Genomic DNA, 18706 nt, shown 5'->3' on the forward strand with positions numbered 1-18706 from the left:
CGGTCGGCGTCCGTGGTTTTTTCCCGCAAGGGTTTTCCACGTAAAATTTATGTCTCCGTTGTGCATCTATTTTCATAACAGCTTCTTCCTGCATGTGCAATGTGTTACTAACAAAAAAGTTCAGCTTCTCTAATTCGAGTTGGTGATTTTATTACAGTGTAAATCATGGTGTACATGAAAGATATAAGTATGTCTCCAGCCTGACATTGTATGAACTTGGGTAAATGCATGCTGATGTGAGCGTTTTCTGGTTATCTGAATCGCAATCAAATGGCATAGATAGATACTGAACATGGTTACATGGAAAAATGATGCTTACATTGCCTCCAGATAGCTTCACTCAGATCAAGCAGAAACGCTTTGCATTCTCTGCAACGATGCTATCAAGTAATGACTCGCATGCGTTTTCCAGCAGATCCAGCACCAGAAAAACATTGTGCAACGATAGCTGTCCCCTCCCTCCCCGCCGCCTGCCTTCTCTTTCCCCACCGCCGCCGCTGCCCTCTCGCGCGCCGGCCGCCGCCTGCCTTCTCTTTCCCCGTCGCCGCCTGCACTATGACGCCCGGGCGACGGACTGGTTGGTGGGGATGGCGGCGAGGGACGGCACGGCGCTGAAGCCGGTGCTGAGCGGGTTGTCGATGAAGCCGGTGCCGAGCGGTGAGCGACTCCGAGAGGCGCGCGCCACCGCCGAGCGCGCCCTCGCCGCCGCCGAGCGCGGAGGGCGACGACCCCGCGGCGGTCGACGTCAACCTCGTCCTTGCCTTCCTCGCCGCCCGAGACGGGGACTTAAACGACGTGAGACGGCCTCGCCTCCGCCTCCGCGCCCAACACCACGGCGCCCGCCCGCGCGGGGCCGCTTCGCCAATGGCGGCGACGCAGCGTCACCGACGCCATTCGCGACCGGCTGCCGCCGCCGCCTCGCCCGGTGGCTTGCTCCTCAGCCGCCCGCCGGCTTGCCCAAAGAAGTGAAGAGAAAAGAAGAGAGAGAGAGAGAGGGAGAAGGGAAAGGAGGGGAAAGAGGGGGAGGCTTACGTGGCCAGGCTGGCATGTGGAGCCCGTGTGGGTCCCACGCTGACTCAGCCGCCACGTAGGCCAAAACCGGGGTCAAAACCACCGAAGGATCCATTATGACCGGTTTTGATTAGTTAAGGGACTCCGAATATCTGGTTTTGTGATTAGGGGACGTTTTTTAACTCGGTGACAAGTTGAGGGACCTTCGGTGTACTTTTTCCGCAAATATAATGCTCCAACTTGATGACTAATAACACACTAGCACCAGCAGCTAGTTGCTTATTTATAGTAGTATTTCATACACGGAAAAAATTTTAAGCATTAGTAAATATCAATTGTTGGATCGATGAATATGGAATAATAACAACCATTATTTATGAACGCTAATTGCTAGCTAGATTCATCATTGTCATCACAGCCTAGCTACTGGCTAATTCAGATATTCCATCGTCCTCTTCTGAAATTGCAGTAAGCTCGGAGGAGTGAAAGTAAGAATCCATGACTTGTGGAGGTGGCATGCCATTGCCAATGCCATCCCCATCGCAGAAAAATGGTCTCGGAGGCACTTGCAGCGCATCCACACCCCCTTCGAGCATCTCTATTGCCTCGCTCATCGTCAGGCGATCGTGTGATTTCATCTGAATGCACCACAGCCCAACAAGGCATAGCTTCCTCTCCAGCTCATGCATGTCAGCAACATTGGATATCTCATCAACTTGTTGATCTGCTATCAGCTGGTCATACACCCATGCTGGGTAGTATGCCCTGCTTGCATTTGAGTTTGCATTTGGATCTGCATTCCTTCTACCTCCAGCCATCTCAAGCAACAACATTCCAAAGCTATAAACATCGGATTTGTCAGATATAACGCCAAAGCTCCGGGATACCATCTCAGGAGCCATATAACCTACTGTTCCCCGTAAAGCCCTATCTGACACAAAGCTCTTCTCCCTTGGGTACAGTTTTGCGAGGCCGAAATCAGCAACCTTTGGAACAAAGTTATCATCAAGAAGGATGTTGTCTGGCTTGATATCAAAGTGTAGAATCTGCATCTCGCACCCCTGATGCAGGTAGTTGATCCCTCTAGCAATGCCCAGAGCAATCTCATTGAGCTTGTCCCAAGAGAAGCTTCTCTCGGATGAGAAGATATACTTGTTTAGAGATCCTCTAGGCATGTATTCGTAAACCAAGGCCCTTCTCATTTCTTCGGAGCAGAACCCCACAAGACGCACCACGTTGATGTGATGGATCCTGCCTATGGTGGCAACTTCACTAATGAAGTCTTCTCCATTGCAATTGGAGTTGCCATCCAACATCTTGATGGCGACATGAACATCACCCGGGAGAAACACACCCTTGTACACAGACCCATATCCTCCTTGGCCCAGCTTGTCTCTGAAATGGCTTGTGATTGCTATGATGTCCGTGTAGGCGTACCTCTTGGGGCCTAGCATATCTTGCATCCGAAGGAACTTTTCGACTGCATCAATTGCAATCCTTGTTTTCCAGTACTTGCGAGTAAGAAAAATCATCACGACCAACGGTGCGAACACAAACCTGCATAGCACTGAATACGAAAAGGCTAATGAATTTTGCAATGCAATATGTGGTGTGACCAGCTCTGATACTGTATACTGTAGAATTGAGTGGAACAAAAATGCAAAAGTTAATTACCAGCAATCCACTTGACAAGACACAAGGTGTATATTATGAAGAGCTTATGGTAAAGAGAATGATCAACGCCGCGGATCATGTCGCTGATGGAAAGACGCATGTCGAGGTAATACCGTCTGGATATGCCTATCATGCATCCCCAGAAACGGAGGTCAATAGAAAGGATGTCAATGATCCGGTCTTTGATGCCTACTCTGGGTAATGGATTGTCATGGCTATCAGCTAAGCTGCAAGATCATTTATTGGAAAGAGTTAATTAAACGGGATTGGAGGAGAAGAGCTAAACAAAATCGGCCCTTTTCAGATGATAAAGTAAAGGTTTCGAGATTATAAGGAATTAAGGCGCTCACCTAACAGACTCGTTGAGGCAATCTTTGATGAGACCATACCAAGTAGTCCAAGGTCCTCCATATGTAGGAAATTTGACGGCAAATCCACCCCTCATGGATTTTACAACATCTTCATATTCGGACAGATTAATGCTGTTACCGTTACTGCCACCGCCGATAGGAGTCATGGCCAAGTATCCACAAGAAGGTTCGATGTCTTGGATAGATGGTGCTCCAAACGATGGGAGCATATAATAAACGTAGGACGAAGTCGTGGTCAGGCAATTCATGGGCTGGTATTTGCTACTACTGTTCGTAATTAGTTCCTGCGAACAATTGACAAAGCCGACCCAAGTAATCATATCATCAAGGCCCAAGTCCCAGCTGTCGTGTGATCCTGGGATACCCAGACCAACGTAAGGCAGCTGGTCCGAGCGAGGAAGAGGGCAGCTGCTGTTTGCATCATCCTGCAGGTTGGCGTCGACGACCCAAAAGATGGAAGCAGTGTAGTCGATGCTACTCACATAGTATTTCCCTGTGTTGATCCGAATGGTGGCCTTGCCATCATCGCTGCTGCAGTCTAGCTCGTACGACGAGACGCCGCACCTGCGAGGGTCGCCTCGCCGGCGAAAAGGATGAGTTATGTTTGAGAGATGGCCGCAGGAGAAAGGTTGGCACTGACGATGCCGTCGTCCTTGGACATGGACGACGTGATGATCTGCATCCGCTACCACAAGTGCGAGCACACACAGGACGGTCGACAAAGCAGCTGCTTCCATTCTAGTGTAGGCTACCAAGCTAGCTACTTGTTGCTCGCTCGGCCGGCTCCTACTTATAAGTAGTACGACGTACGCGCTACCAAGAAGGGGAAAACAGAAAATTGAGTATACGTCTTAGCCATTAACGCATAATTAATTAGATATTAATTATTTTAAATTAAAAAAATAGATTAACGTGGCTTTTAAATAACAATATTGTATATATATTGTTTTCAAAAAAATTACAACGGTTAATAGTGCGGAAAACATGCGCATGAAAAACAAGTAATTTTTTCAATCTTTCAGCTCGGCCGAACCTTTAAAGTTCGAATTTATATTAGGTCGATCTTATGCTATAGGTTGTGTCCATTACATATTTCTTATTTATATTAAGTCGACCTTATGCGACCATCGAACTCGTTCGTCGATCAAAGAAAAGGCAGTGAAAGCCAAAGCCAAAGTACAGATCAAGTGGCCAAAGCCAAAACTCTCGGCTCACAGTGCTAAAAGCAGTAACTAAACAGGCTACTCGGTAGTAGAATATACTACCCTTTTTATTTTTTTAATGATATTGTTGATTTTTTATAATGTTTGATTATTTGTTTTATTAAAAAATTTATTACAAATATGTAAAAGTATAAGTTAAGATTATAATTTCTTCGATAATAAAAGCAAGTCATAAAAAATATATTTATATTTTTAGTAAAATGGATGGACGAGCGGCGTCTGCTGTCTTAAAAAATGAACATACTTGCGTGTTGCGAACTTTTGACTGTAGTACTGTACGACAACAAAGCTCGCGCGCGTGAATTAGCATTTCTGCGTGCGCCAGGCCTAATTTCCACACGGGAATTAAACTTTACTGGCCGGTTTCTTCAATTCTTCATATGTTAATCTCTCATGAGATTGGACATGAGTGGACTGGAGCAAGTCTACGATGTTCAAGGTCAGTCCTAGGCCGGCATGATTTTCCAAAGCACCCCCTCCGTTTCATAGCTTTTAACTTTTTTTACCTGTCAAGCTCTTTCATAGCTTTACCTTTTTTTTTTACTAGTCAAACTCTAATCAAATTTATAGAAAAATACGACAATATTTTTAATACAAAACAAACATATTATCAAAATGTATTAAATATTAGTTGTAATGAAACTAATTTGGTCTTTTAGAATTTATATGTTGCTAAATTTTTTTATAAATTTAATCAAACTTAAAAATGTTTAATTAGGAAAAAGTCAAAGTGACTTGTAATATGAAAAACGACTTATATAGCACGAAACAGGAAGAACATACAGCGCATTGTTGCTTACAATGAAGCACACAGTTACACTATCCTGAGCCCACATATATATATCCGCCTTCACTTTATGTACATATATGGAGTACCTACAGACTACAGTTATCAAACCAATTGCTTTTGCACCTATAGAGTCAGAGATCAGGATGAGTAGCAAATTTCTCGCCATGTATCTCCTGCTTGCTCTCCTCAGCCATGGCACCTACAGCTACAGTGCCACCACAGCTTCAGGCTGGGAAGACCAAGACTTCTTCAGGCATTGCCCAGTGTCCCGGTGCAGCGACGGTGGACCAGAGATCCGGTTCCCTCACGGCCTGCAATCCAGCAACACATCATCAGCATGCGGCGCTTCATGCGCCAAGCTAGCATGCTCCGGCCAAGACACCATCCTACATCACCCATTTCTGGGGCCTTGCAAGGTCACCTCCATAGATTACAAGGAGGCCATCATGAGCATCATCCCGCTTGTGTACTCCTCGTCTCCATGCCCGCTTCAGAAGCTCATCTTTGACAATCTACAGCCTTACGACTACCATAGATGTAAATTATACAGCTGGGCTCCTGCAAAAATAGTACGCTGTTCAAAAGAGTTCACACCAAATGGTACTTCTCCAGTCGATGGCTACGCTTTCATGAACAACGCCGATTATATCACCGGCCCAATCTCCTGCCCCAGTGAGGCAAGTCACTTCTCATATTTGGTGGATGCTCGGCTATGCATGTATGTGCTTCCCTTGGACTGCAGGATCGTCTCCAGAGGCTCCATTCCAATACCCGGTCCAGCCTACTCTGATATCGGTGGCCCAACATTCAAGGAAAGAGCAGAAAAATTCATCAACTTTGCTGAGACGACTGTCAGTTGGTATTCTGATGACGAAGTTACCATTAACTGCACAGAGTGCGAACGTCAAAAGCACCGCTGCGCATTCAGCTCACAAAGGAATCGAACATTCTGCATGAGCCGCGAGCATCACGGTACCATTGCTAACTTCTCAAAATCCAATCCTATCACCCTAGTTTTATTTCCTGAACTACTTTTCTATTTTCCACTCCCTCCGTCCCATAATATAGCAATCTAGTACCGGACGAGACACTTCATAGTACAACAAATCCGAACCTGCTTACTGTTTAGATTCATTGTACTATGAAGTGTCACATCTGGTCCTAGGTTGCTATATTATGAAATGGAGGGAGTAGCTATTATGATTTAGCCATACAGTACTAGAGTGCTGCTCTCGCATCATTAATCTTACATGAGATATACTGCAAAATTATTTTTGCAGGCCAGTAGTCTGCTCCTAGCAACCATCTAGGAAGCTTACTAGCTAGCTTTCTCGCACATTAAGTCATTATTCCTTCCATACAATTCCAATAAAAATGTCCCAATACTTAGTGAAATGAAGATAGAACTATATTTGTTCGACGGGCATCAGTAGGATAATTTGATATTTGATAATAAAATCTGGAACTTCTCAGAGATATTTTCAGGTATACAGGACACTAGAGCATTGTTACAAAAAGGACCAGAAAGCAAATGATGAAATAAAATTGGCCAAAAGTTTCATGAGAAGTACGGTGATATAATGTTACACACAAAAGATTGCACACATAATAACTGTCTGAGTCTTTTGCACCAATTAATAAATAGCCAGCTTTTTATTTTTAAACAAGCATAACCAGCCAGTTTTTATATGTAACAATCTCATATACTGTTAAGATTTTTCACGATATTTACCCAAGAAACACAATTTGGATAACATAGAGAAGAAAAATCCTCCATCAACATATTTAGCTCAGCATCGTCACAAATAACAAAAAGGAAAAATTAAAGAACTTCGAGTTGCTAGAGTTGGTAAACGGACCAGTACACATGCTAGTTCATACGCACTTGATACAATCCTTAAGAATATTTTCTGAGGAATAAACACAAACTAAAACAGAAAAGATTACCTACCAACAGTATCAAGTGACTCATGAGGCCATAGAAGTAAACACGTCAGACCATATTATACTTCAGTCGCTGAGTCCATAGGAATCACATTCCCTTCTGGCATTACTGACTTGTCAGATTTTGTGGCTGCATTTTCGATACTGTCCTGGTTCATCCTGGAACTGCAGGAGAGCCAGTTGACAACCAATCCTGGAAAAAAAAAAGAGAAAATGATTGAATATCGATGTCACTCTGGCTCATTCTGGAGCTGATTTTGCTAATACACTGAGGTAATGTGCTCCTGGAAAAATGAAATAGTTTGATGGACCCATATGAACTATGAAACCATGCAAGACAAAACAAAACACCCAGGAGTAACCAAGGTGGCGTCTGGCTGCCTCTAGAATTACAAAGTAGCTCGAAAGTGTAAATAATTGAGACTGCGAGGGAGCACTTGACTGAGAAAGATATAACCTGAGTATTGCTTTTGTTAACTGATACAACAGGAGCTGCAGCTAGATCTGTGGTTGCTTCAATGAATGATCAGTAGATACAAGAGTTGATATGTGGAACCCTTGATAAGTTAACCCGCAATCAACCTCAACTCGCTCTAACATCCTTATCTGGCATTCTAGCATAATGACAAAATTATCAGAGCTAGTATGCAGAACTGGCTTATGATGATACTGCTAACTAAGATGTAAGGAAAAATTCACTATTGCAAACATATTCATATAACCATAGACTCATAGTGCAGTTGTTCCTTTAAAACTAAAACTCTATCCTATCCCACTAGGGCCATGTTCTGTTGACATGTTGTGTAACTAATTAACTATGCTGGATCTCATTGTTTTTTCAAGAAGTACTTGTTCATTATCAGTTAAACCATCAATCAAATCTTATTATCTTTTTTGGTACTTGCAGGTTCGAGTGTCAAAGTCATTTCAGGTACTGCTATAATTCAAACCTACCCTCTATTCATTATTCAAAAGAGAGAAGAAGCACTGTTATAACTTATCAGCAATAAAAAGTTCTTATTGCTGGCGCTTCTGACTCAATATTTTGCTAAAAAGGACACTACCTTGCCTTACCCATCAGGCAACTACAATCAGTTGATCACTAGTCCATAGCTTTCTATCCTATTGCAATGCGCTGATTTCCCATTCTCTGTTTATTCAGCTACATCATCGGCAGCTGCATTTGTTGTTCTTTCATTGATCATAGCCACTGTGCTCTATATTTCGCTGAAGTCAAGGTATGACGAGGAGGTACATTTGAAGGTTGAAATGTTCCTCAGGACATACGGCACATCGAAACCCACAAGGTACAATTTCTCTGATGTTAAGAAGATAGCAAGACGCTTCAAGGAACAATTAGGTCAGGGTGGATTTGGAAGTGTCTACAAAGGAGAACTACCAAACGGAGTGCCCGTGGCAGTTAAAATGATAGAACACACTACAGGAAATGGAGAAGAATTCATCAATGAAGTAGCAACCATTGGACAAATTCATCATATAAACATTGTCCGCCTTCTGGGCTTCTGCTCTGATGGAACAAGACACATTCTTATCTACGAATTCATGCCTAATGAATCATTGGAGAAATATATATTCTTGCATGACCCAAATACTTCTCAAGAACTCCTAGCAGCAAACAAGATGTTAGATATTGCCTTAGGCATTGCCCGAGGAATGGAGTACCTGCATCAAGGATGCAACCAGCGCATCCTCCATTTTGATATCAAGCCTCATAATATCTTGCTGGACTATAACTTCAATCCGAAGATTTCAGACTTTGGTCTTGCAAAGCTGTGTGCAAGGGACCAAAGCATTGTTACCTTGACCAAAGCAAGAGGCACAATGGGCTACATTGCACCAGAGTTATATTCTAGGAACTTTGGGGAGATATCTTACAAGTCAGATGTATACAGTTTTGGCATGCTCGTGTTAGAAATGGTTAGTGGAAGGAGGAACTCAGACCCGAGTATTCAGAACCAAAATGAGGTCTACTTTCCAGAATGGATCTATGAGAAAGTAATTACTGGGCAGGACTTTGTACTTAGTAGGGAAATGACTGAAGAAGATAGACTGAAGGTTAGACAGATGGCCCTAGTGGCATTGTGGTGCATTCAGTGGAACCCAAGAAACCGTCCCTCGATGACGAAGGTTGTAAACATGCTAACTGGAAGGTTGCAGAATATAGAGGTGCCCCCTAAGCCATTTGTTTCATATGAAAGCCATGCTGTGCCATAAATCATAGTAATGTTATGGGAGTTATACACTTATACTTAGTTGACGTGTTGCATAGTAATGTCTAGAAATTGCATAATATGCACCTTGACTGCACATTGATAACTGTATGAATTATGAATCGTGGCTCTTTACCATGTAATGTAATACAAGTAATAAGAAACACATCAGTTGATGTGATTACCGTGTTCAGTTGTTGCTATGATATATCTCCATCAAACCATGGTGTGCAGAGTACTCCTGGCTGCACTATTTCAGTAATTCATGGGTCCGTAGCTAGTGGCTTGCAAGAAAATCCTGAAAGGAAATTGAATTATGGCAATTTTTCCCAGGCAGCACAAATATAAAATATCGAAGCAAAGAGTATTATTTTTGTCTGTTTGTCCGTGCGAACGGCCGACTAGGGTAACATTCATACCCTGAATTCGTCACTGAATAAAGAAGTAGATTCATATCCTAAATTCCTCACTGAACTAAGAAGTATAATAAGTAAAGTTGGCTTGGTCACATTCCTATCCATCCCATTCAAAAAGTCAGGGCCCGCCTATCTATCTGATGGAAATCTCAAGCAAACAGGATGCTGCTGGGCAAGCAATCGAGGAGCTACGAATTTGCAATGTGAAGAGATGAATGGGCATGGACTCGACTAGTGAATAAGTACACTTTAATAAAACTTAGCAAAAATAATCAAAAGCAGAGGAAACGGGCTACCTTTATCAATGCAAGGAGGGGGCAGCGAACTGAACAACCACCGGATCAGGAGATCTCCCCGAGTTCTGTCAATCCTGCGGCTCGGCATGGCATCTCGCTTGGGGCCTGGATTTGCGGCTCGGGTCTCACAAGGACGCAGGGAGAACTGAAGGCGACGCATAGACCGGGCAACGCGCGTTGACGGCGCAGTGCTAAGAAGAGACATCGCCGGGGAAGCAGAGGCGGCCGGGAGTCGGTGGGATCGCCGGCGACGGCGAAGGGTTCGTGGCAAGAGAGGGAGGAAAGGGGATTCCGTACGGTTTGCAACCAGAAACTAAGCTCGGCCTAGGGCTAGTAATGGGGCCGGCCCTAAAGCTCCTGCCGCTAATGGGCCTTTATTTGCATTTGGACCAAAAAAGACCTGCGGGAGGCCTGTCTTCTTTCTGCTCGTGGAAATTTTTATAACTGTAAATCGACCATTTTTATAACTTATAGATTTTGTGGTTTTTTCACGGAATTTTATTTTATAGCATTTACTTTTGAATTACTAAGAACCCGTATTTAAAATTTTTATCTACAATTTTTTTAATTGCTAATAAGTCGTACAAATAAGCATATAGATAAGCAAAATATGAATCGGAACCGGGAATTGCTAGATTTCAGTCACGTAGGAAAGAACATAGCAACAGTGCCGACCAACACAGAACACTAGCTTAGCTCGATTTTTGCATGCATTCATACAGATGAAGCACAAGATAATAAATCGTACAAGCCCACATATACGCATTCTACAGGAATATAGGAATAGGAGCATAGAAACTGCATCTGTGTGACTGTCTACAATCATCACAGGCTTGAGCACAACCTGCTCACGAAAAGACATCAACACACCATACTTGCTAGTACTAGCTAATTCAACTCAGTGATACTCTCGTCTTCCTCCTCGGAGATTGCAGCCAGCTCCACCTCGGAGGACAGATACAGCGACTCCATTGCCGGGATGTAGTCATCGTCACAGAAGAATGGCCTAGGAGGAATTTGCAAACAATCAACACCACCTTCAAGCATCTCTATCACCTCGCTCATCATCGGTCGGTCACAAGACCTCATCTGGATGCACCACAATCCAACGATGCAGAGCTTCTTCTCCAACTCATGCATGTCGGCGGCAGCGGTGATCTCACCTGTTTCTTGTCGGGTCAGCTGACGGTACACTCGTGATGGATAGTATGCCTGGCTTGAATTCTCCGCATTCGGATCAGCATTCCTTCTTCCTCCGGCCATCTCCAATAGTAGCATCCCGAAGCTGTAAACATCGGACTTGCTTGATATGGCACCAAAACCCCGAGAGATCATCTCAGGAGCTATGTATCCCACTGTTCCTCGTGCTGCGCTCACTGGGACAAAACTCTTGTCCCTTGGGTACAGCTTTGCAAGGCCAAAATCGGCAACTTTTGGGACAAAGTTGTTGTCAAGAAGGATGTTGTGCGGTTTGATGTCAAAGTGTAGAATTTGCATATCACACCCATGATGCAGGTAGTTGATCCCTCTGGCAATGCCCAATGCAATTTCATTTAGCTTATCCCAGGAGAAACTCTTTTCAGACGAGAAGATGTACTTGTCAAGAGAACCCTGAGGCATATACTCGTACACAAGCGCTCTTCTTATTTCTTCAGAGCAGAACCCGACGAGTCGCACCACATTGACATGGTGGATCCTACCAATGGTGGAGACCTCGCTGATGAACTCTTCCCCTTTGCAATTTGCGTCACCCTTCAGCATCTTAATGGCAACTCGGACATCACCAGGGAGTAGCACACCTTTGTAGACGGAGCCATATCCTCCTTGGCCAAGCTTGTCTCTGTAATGACTTGTGATGGCAATAATGTCGGTGTAGGAGTATCTCGTTGGGGTCAGCATTTGTTGCAATTGCAGAAACTTCTCTACTTCATCAACTCTCATCTTTATTTTCCAGTACATGTAGGCAACGGAGGTCCACATCAGCAGCATCACCAGGACGAACCTGCATGCTACACCATAAACATGTTCATCCCTGCTGTAGAGACCAAGTGTATGAACAAATAGAGCATGACGAGACTACAATACAGCGAAAAAGGAAAATGTAACTGAAATTTGATATGTGTGATTGTCACGTACCAGAAATGACCCTTAAAATCCAGAAAGTTTGTGGCACTAACATCAGGAGCACAACAAAAGGGTGTGGAAGTTGAGTTGCATGGCGGCCGCATATCGAGAAGTAAGAATTGATATTAGTAACAATGACGAAGATCCGATATACTGTCGGTTCTCCATTACTGTCGCTGCAAGACCACGATGTCATGCATGAGCCATTGTACAGCAAAGCAAATTTCCAAGATAATGTTATTTGGCATTGGTAAATTTCACTATCAAGAATGTACAAGGAAGACGGGCCAAAGTGTTCAGTTTTAAGTCCCAAATAAATTGACTCACCTGATCAAGCCCCTTAGGCAGTCGATGAATCCCCCAGACCTGAAAGGAAAACGAACAGCGAATCCTTCACTCATGGATCTGACAACATCTTCATAATTTACATCCTCCAGTGTCGCAGCCGCAGTAGCAGTTCGCCAATTCTCTAGACCACCCAGAGCTAAAGGAGTCATTGCCAGGTATCCACAGGAAGGCTCAAGGTTCTCAGCTAAATAAGATCCCAGACCAGTTAGCACATAGACGAAAGAAGAGTTGCCGCTCCGGCAAGCCACAGGCCTGTACATGACATTGCTGCTATTCATTTCCTGCGAGCATTTCACAAAGGTAGCGAACCAATCCACATCAGGGGACAACTGGACTTGGACACGGCGGTGTGAATCTTCTCCAAGCCTGTAGTTTTCATTATAAGGAGTCTGACTCCACCGAGGAAGAGGGCAGTTGTTAGCTGAATCCAAGCTTGCATCGACCACCCAGAAGTACTGATCACTGTAGTTGATGTCAGTTACCAAGTATGTTGCCTTGTCGATCTGAATTGTAGCATTGCTGTCTGCACAAGTCAGCTCATATGATGGAACACCACATTCAGCGGGGTCGCCTTGACGACGGAATGGGAAATGCACATAGCTAAGACGTCCGCAGGAGAAAGATGGGCACTTGCCTCTCCCCTGAACCTGATCTGGTACAACAAGTGCAAGCACAGAGAAGGCAGCCATGGCCTGCAGGGCAGCAGAACGACGAAACGCACCAGCCATCGCTACGGTAGCTAGCTTCACAGGCAGTGCAAACAAGCCTATTACAATAGAGAGGGGCCTGCTGTCCAAGCTAGCTAGCTATATGCTTAGCCCACATGTCAGTGACTTTCAATATAGGGATAATACAGCAGAGGATCTCAATTGCAAATGGACACGGGTGGGTAACAATTACATGGCTGAGAGCAGATGACAGTGATGGCATTGACTGACTTGGGGAAGGAAACAATCGAGCCTGGATGTGACAAAAGAGAGCATGTCTCCAGCCTCAATCCATTAGAGCATCAGTATCAGTAAAGCAGTGAAAACTATGGGATTCAATTCATGTGGTCTGGTAAATTTGGAGAGAGCAAATAAAACTGGAGTACCTCATCTGGAATTCCAGAGTGAAGACGAGATGCACATTTGGACTGAAGCTGGTCCGTCCCATCATCTGTCACAAAATAATTAGGAAGATCAGTGTGCAGAATAAGGCTTTCGGAGAACTCTTTTACAATTGGATATGGATTGGAGTAAACTATCTATGAAGAACTTCACAATATCTTTACTACACAGGGCTGTGCTGCAGAGGGTCATTTACAATAGCTTCTAGCCACTGCCAGCAAATTCACAGTTTAAGTTTAACACTAACAACAGTTCACCGTTGCATGGAAGTGCGGCTTCATTTTCTGATGACGCCAGGAATGCAGTCACACTAAAAAGGACTGCAACATGGGACCACAGAAGTTTCATTGTACTTTGGGATTGCTCCAAAAGTACGCTGCTATCATGAGTTCATGACAAGCACAGCATAAACTCCCAGTAAATTTCATTATAGTTACATTCATGGCCTTCTCCTTGTGCCTTCAATCTTCAACAGCACTACAGAAACATGGCTAAACTTCTTGTTGTTGTGCTGCTACTATCTCTTCTCATCTATGCGGCCACAGCATGGGATGCCGAGAGCTTCTTCAACTTCAAGAGTTGTCCACCAAATCAGTGCAGCAAACATGGACCAAAAGTCCGGTTCCCACTCCGCCTTGCATCACAATCTCCGTCGTGCGGCACACCTCTCATGGAGTTATCATGTTCTGGACAGGACACCATCCTGTATCACCCAGTTCTAGGCTCCTGCAAGGTGACTGCAATATCTTACAAGCATGCTGCCATGTCCATCATCCTGCTTGTAGATTCCACACCTCACTGCCCACTTCAGAAGCTCATCTCGACAAATTTATCAACTGATGTGTACAAACCTCAAAAATTGGAAGCTGCAAGCTTAGTAAGTTGTTCAAGAGATTTACCAAGAGATCAGCACGGTGTAGTTGGCCCAATAACTTGCCTCAGTAACAACGCAAGCCAGTGGTATTTGATACATCCTTATGCATATTGTCTGTTCTTCAGCCAGACTGCAAAGTTGTTAGTAATGGCATCCAGGCACCCTCAACTTTTAAGGAAACAGAAAATGGAGTAATCGGTGTTGATGAGTTGGTATTCACTTGGTACTCCAGTGACATAACCAGAGATTGTCAAAAATGTGAAAATGAAGGCAAACACTGTGGTTTCAGCTCACAAAGGGGCCGAGCATTCTGCAATTATGGTATTTTCTCTTTCTGAAGCAGAAATCTTACATCAATATTATGACTTGCTTTGCCTTGGTAGGAAACTCTATGGTCTTTACCTTTTCATTCTCTTAGTTTAAAGTTTGCCAATTAAATTGTTCAAAAGATTTCCATAGTTGAATTAGTTGTAAACACTGCAGATCAGAGCAGCTGCTAGCCAATGGAAGCATACCAAAGCTCTAGGTTCACATGCATGGTTATTCTAATTTAAAACGCGCGCACACAAGAGAAGGTTATAACCGATTAAGAGTAACGGAATTTTTTTGAAATTCTTAAAATTAAAAAAAAAACCATTCATCTACAAGGTAACCTAGATCAAAATGAATTTTTCTTTAGGATTGGAGCATAGGCATCCCTTGGTAACTAGAGAGGGTGCTATGAATGAACACACTCTCCAAAATACCATTGTTAGTATCAACGTATAGTTTATTTGATTGTAACCATTTGGACTGGACCGCCTATACATGTTCCAAGTTAAAGAAAAAAAAAGAAAGAAGAAAACATAATTTACTTAGCAACAACTGCTAAGCCTCACGTTGGTTCCATGTATTCCAGCCATAGAAACCACACCCACATTCCTTAATGTCAATACTATACTCTCTACTCTAGCTTATCACTAGAACCAAGGATGGACATGCTCTCAGATTTGATGTGGTGTTCTGGTTATCTTTAATTTCTCACTTTTTCACAATAAGCATGACCTGAACTTTGGCTTGTCAGCACCTTCTTGGATACATATTCTTGAAAAAAACACCATACTGGGTACTTGCAAAAGGAAAAAAGAAGAAAAAGTGAACTCCATGTAGGGTCATATTGATATTTTAATTCTGAACTCTTGCATACCTATGTTAGATACACAGAAAGCAACAGGATCTTCAGCATGAACATGTTTGCACGAGTTCTAGGTCACTGGTGATCCATCATGAAACACAGCTTGGTGCCCAAAGAAACCAGCATCCCATCTGTCTATTGATAATATATATTTTTTTAGAGTAAATTTCACTTAGAGCCATCTTTTATTACTGATATTTCGCTTTGGCCCTTTAATCAATGTTCTCACTTTCGACCAGTTCTTTGTTTTTAACCTTTGTGGCACTTTGGACCACCCTCAACTATTTTATCCATCTACATCCAACTTATCATATGCCAAATAAATGGTCTTTCATATAGCTGAGAGAGTTAATTGACGAGTACAAGCCGACATACTCGAGATCGTTCATATGCTTGAGAAGAGAGTTGTGATGGTCCAAAATGAAGCGAAGGTAAGATTACCCGGAATGCATGAACCTAACAGGAATGCATATCTATTTTCCAGACAAGTTAGGATCCTTATTGGAAAAGGAATAATTTTTGAGGAGTTTATACATATATAGCCCTTTGTTCCATGTTGTCCTTCACCTGTTATGCTTCCTAGTGATAGATCAGAGATGCCCTCTCTCAGTGACATGTTGCGCTAGAATATATATATGGGCGCTGGTTGTCACATGGCAGGATGCTTCTCATTCCTTCTTTGGCCCATCTCCTCCTATACATGCGCAGGCATGATGCATGCATACGGTTGCATGCACAAACCAGTTAAGATCAGAGAATCCCAGCAGTGTAGTACATGCATACTTGCGACGTCATATGCTATATACCTATACTCCACTCGGTGCTAGCTAGGTTGAATTGAGATCGATCGATCAGATATGGGGATAAAAACTGATAGAGCTAAGCTAGGGCCTGGATGCAGAGAGATGCAGCCATGGCCTTCTGTTTTGTTTTGTTCTCAAGTGAGATACGACGAACCTGCATGCTACACCATAAACAGGTTCATCCCTGCTGTAGAGACCAAGTGTATGAACAAATAGAGCATGACGAAACTACAATACAGCGAAAAAGGAAAACGTAACTGAAATTTGTTATGTGTGATTGTCACGTACCAGAAATGACCCTTAAAATCCAGAAAGTTTGTGGCACTAACATCAGGAGCACAACAAAAGGGTGTGGAAGTTGAGTTGCATGACGGCCGCATATCGAGAAGTAAGAATCGATATTAGTAAAAATGACAAAGATCCTATATGCTGTCGGTTCTCCACTACTGTCGCTGCAATACCACGATGTCATGCATGAGCCATGGTACGGCAAAGCAAATTTCCAAGATAATGTTATTTGGCATTGGTAAACTTCACTATCAAGAATGTACAGGGAAGACTGGCCAAAGTGTTCAGTTTTAAGGGATTCTTTTTAGAAATAATACTTTTTTATTAGAGTCGCAATAATAGAGGTTGACAGACAAAAATTGCAAGTATAACACCCTATCGAGCAATCGAACTGTGGTTGTTCGACGGATAAAAAATAAAAACTAAGAGAGAAAAATCACTGTGCGCCACTGTAGCATGCAGGACCTATCAAACATCCCCAGTTCGATAGGCCACCCTGCCATGCTCTTCCATGTATTTTTTTTAAGTGGACCAACAACCCTGTCGAACAACCTGTCGAACTGTGGTTGTTCGACAGGGTATAAAACTTGCGATTTTAGCCAATCAATTTATATTTTTGCAATTTTTTATTAAACCACCGGGCAGCGGCACAGTTCGATTGAATCTTCATTGATTTCAATTGAATCTTCAGTTACAACATTAAGCTATTCCAGTGAGTATGGGCGCTCTGGATCCTTTATATCTCTAATATGATGTAAGAAGGTTAAGGAGTGCAAACAAAAGAAAAATTTTGAGGGCAGCAGAACTCCAGATAGAGGTAAGTATAACAGGAAAGAAAAGGTACACAGCATGTAGATAAGTTAACGAAGAAAGCACATCAAATATTTCTAGCTGGTCAATAGCCTCTGCCGCATTTTCATCTGTGGTTTCTGGTGCCTGCCGAGCACGCCTCTCTTTTTTCTCATAAACTACAGGATTAGCATTTATTAATCCCACAACCATTTTTCTGATGCAATGCACTAATTTATATCAGAATGGCGAAATTCCTGCAAGTTGAAAACATGGAAATTATACCAATATCAGTCTTGAATAATTTTGTTAATCACTATAAACGTTCAATGGAGATATTCCCCGCCCAATCTATCACTAGTAGTCTACTAGTAATATTATTGTGGACTGTTAATAATCAAGACTAAATTGCGTTCGTTAAACTATGAAATGTAATTTGATCCCTCAACACCCCGATGAAAGAACAGATTGCTAAACAGAAATGCAAAATAGAGGTGTGATAAGAAATTTGCTAAAGGATATTTAGCAGGCTAAACTCTGAAGCGGTCGCGGGCCATATGGTTAATCACTAAAGACTGCAAGGACTGATGTAACATGGGGCATGGGGGGGTTCAGCTGAACCCCAATTTCTTTCGGAAACAAATTGCTTAGTATAATTAGGTTAAGGCAAAGGCAAGGAGTACCGTATTGCAAGAGAAGCTAAGCGCATCTGTAGTATCGCCCCAAATTAAACAGAACCCGCAGCGATAGTAAGGAGTATAGCAACCGTACGTCGCGCAGGAGGCGGCGCAAGGCAGAGGCCACCGGAGAGCAGGCGTCGTCGTCGCGCGAGGCGAAGACCACCGGGGAGAAGGGGCCGCCGCCAGCGGAGGAGGCGGCCTGGGATTTGGGGGCCGAACGAACGAACGAACGAACGGGGCCACCGGAGGAGGAGACTAAATCGAACCAAACCATGCACCGGAGAGGATGCGGCAGGACGCCGGGAGACGCTGCTCGCGGGGTGGAGATCGGCGCCGCCGGCCGGCAAGCCCGCGAGTTGATGGCGACGGGGAGATCGGCTAGGGCAGGGCAGGAAGGGGGAGATGAGAAAACGCACCCCTCCAACTCCAACCACAGGAAACGGGCAGGAAGGGGGAGCTCGGAACTCGGAACTCGGAAGAGAAGAAAAGCTCACCGGCGGCGGGCGGCGGGCGGCGTAGGCGGCCGTACACCACCGCGGGGGCGTTTGAGCCCATCTAGTG

The 18706-nt window shown here is 43.8% G+C and overlaps 3 protein-coding genes, 1 long non-coding RNA gene and 1 pseudogene across 7 annotated transcripts; 2 read left to right on the forward strand and 3 right to left on the reverse strand.

Moving 5' to 3' along the window:
* Positions 1-1191: 1191 nt before the first annotated feature.
* On the reverse strand, positions 1192-3814 carry LOC4326092 (rust resistance kinase Lr10). Its single transcript, XM_015791347.3, has 3 exons — positions 3036-3814; positions 2686-2912; positions 1192-2578 (listed from the first exon to the last, which is right to left on the reverse strand). Exons 1-3 carry the CDS (start codon positions 3791-3793, stop codon positions 1431-1433), a joined length of 2133 nt encoding a protein of 710 aa, XP_015646833.1. The 5' UTR covers positions 3794-3814; the 3' UTR covers positions 1192-1430.
* A 1202-nt stretch (positions 3815-5016) lies between these two features.
* Positions 5017-9269, forward strand: LOC9272259 (rust resistance kinase Lr10). Its single transcript, XM_015791399.3, has 3 exons — positions 5017-6041; positions 7921-7944; positions 8176-9269. Exons 1-3 carry the CDS (start codon positions 5147-5149, stop codon positions 9246-9248), a joined length of 1992 nt encoding a protein of 663 aa, XP_015646885.1. The 5' UTR covers positions 5017-5146; the 3' UTR covers positions 9249-9269.
* LOC107281768 (uncharacterized) lies at positions 6797-10277 on the reverse strand. Its single transcript, XR_001547651.3, has 4 exons — positions 9957-10277; positions 9430-9542; positions 7471-7627; positions 6797-7206 (listed from the first exon to the last, which is right to left on the reverse strand). It is a non-coding gene; the product is annotated as an uncharacterized lncRNA (long non-coding RNA).
* A 347-nt stretch (positions 10278-10624) lies between these two features.
* On the reverse strand, positions 10625-18702 carry LOC4326093 (rust resistance kinase Lr10). 4 transcript variants are annotated; one of them, XM_066308423.1, is made up of 6 exons: positions 13795-14486; positions 13522-13586; positions 12911-13420; positions 12408-12817; positions 12093-12256; positions 10625-11965 (listed from the first exon to the last, which is right to left on the reverse strand). In XM_066308423.1, the coding sequence occupies exons 3-6, from the start codon at positions 13154-13156 to the stop codon at positions 10845-10847; spliced, it is 1941 nt and encodes a 646-aa protein (XP_066164520.1). In that variant the 5' UTR covers positions 13157-13420; positions 13522-13586; positions 13795-14486; the 3' UTR covers positions 10625-10844. The 4 variants fall into 4 exon arrangements, with proteins under 4 accessions (XP_066164520.1, XP_066164518.1, XP_015646869.1 ...); XM_066308421.1 differs by having other exon boundaries at positions 12408-13388; positions 13795-16285; XM_015791383.3 differs by having other exon boundaries at positions 12408-13420.
* On the forward strand, positions 14025-16137 carry LOC107281769 (rust resistance kinase Lr10-like; annotated as a pseudogene).
* Positions 18703-18706: the final 4 nt, after the last annotated feature.

Source organism: Oryza sativa, chromosome 1 (genome assembly GCF_034140825.1).
Source record: "Oryza sativa Japonica Group chromosome 1, ASM3414082v1".
Lineage (NCBI taxonomy): Eukaryota > Viridiplantae > Streptophyta > Magnoliopsida > Poales > Poaceae > Oryza > Oryza sativa.

Coding starts and splice junctions, on each gene's coding strand:
- LOC4326092 (XM_015791347.3), bottom strand. CDS start 3,793: ATGGAAGCAGCTGCTTTGTCGACCGTCCTGTGTGTGCTCGCACTTGTG. Junction 2,913..3,035: donor TGCCTCAACGAGTCTGTTAG/GTGAGCGCCTTA, acceptor ATGATCTTGCAG/CTTAGCTGATAGCCATGACA. Junction 2,579..2,685: donor TCTTGTCAAGTGGATTGCTG/GTAATTAACTTT, acceptor TTTCGTATTCAG/TGCTATGCAGGTTTGTGTTC.
- LOC9272259 (XM_015791399.3), top strand. CDS start 5,147: ATGGAGTACCTACAGACTACAGTTATCAAACCAATTGCTTTTGCACCT. Junction 6,042..7,920: donor CATGAGCCGCGAGCATCACG/GTACCATTGCTA, acceptor TGGTACTTGCAG/GTTCGAGTGTCAAAGTCATT. Junction 7,945..8,175: donor GAGTGTCAAAGTCATTTCAG/GTACTGCTATAA, acceptor CTGTTTATTCAG/CTACATCATCGGCAGCTGCA.
- LOC4326093 (XM_066308420.1), bottom strand. CDS start 13,156: ATGGCTGGTGCGTTTCGTCGTTCTGCTGCCCTGCAGGCCATGGCTGCC. Junction 12,257..12,407: donor TGCCTAAGGGGCTTGATCAG/GTGAGTCAATTT, acceptor GTGGTCTTGCAG/CGACAGTAATGGAGAACCGA. Junction 11,966..12,092: donor GATTTTAAGGGTCATTTCTG/GTACGTGACAAT, acceptor TTTATGGTGTAG/CATGCAGGTTCGTCCTGGTG.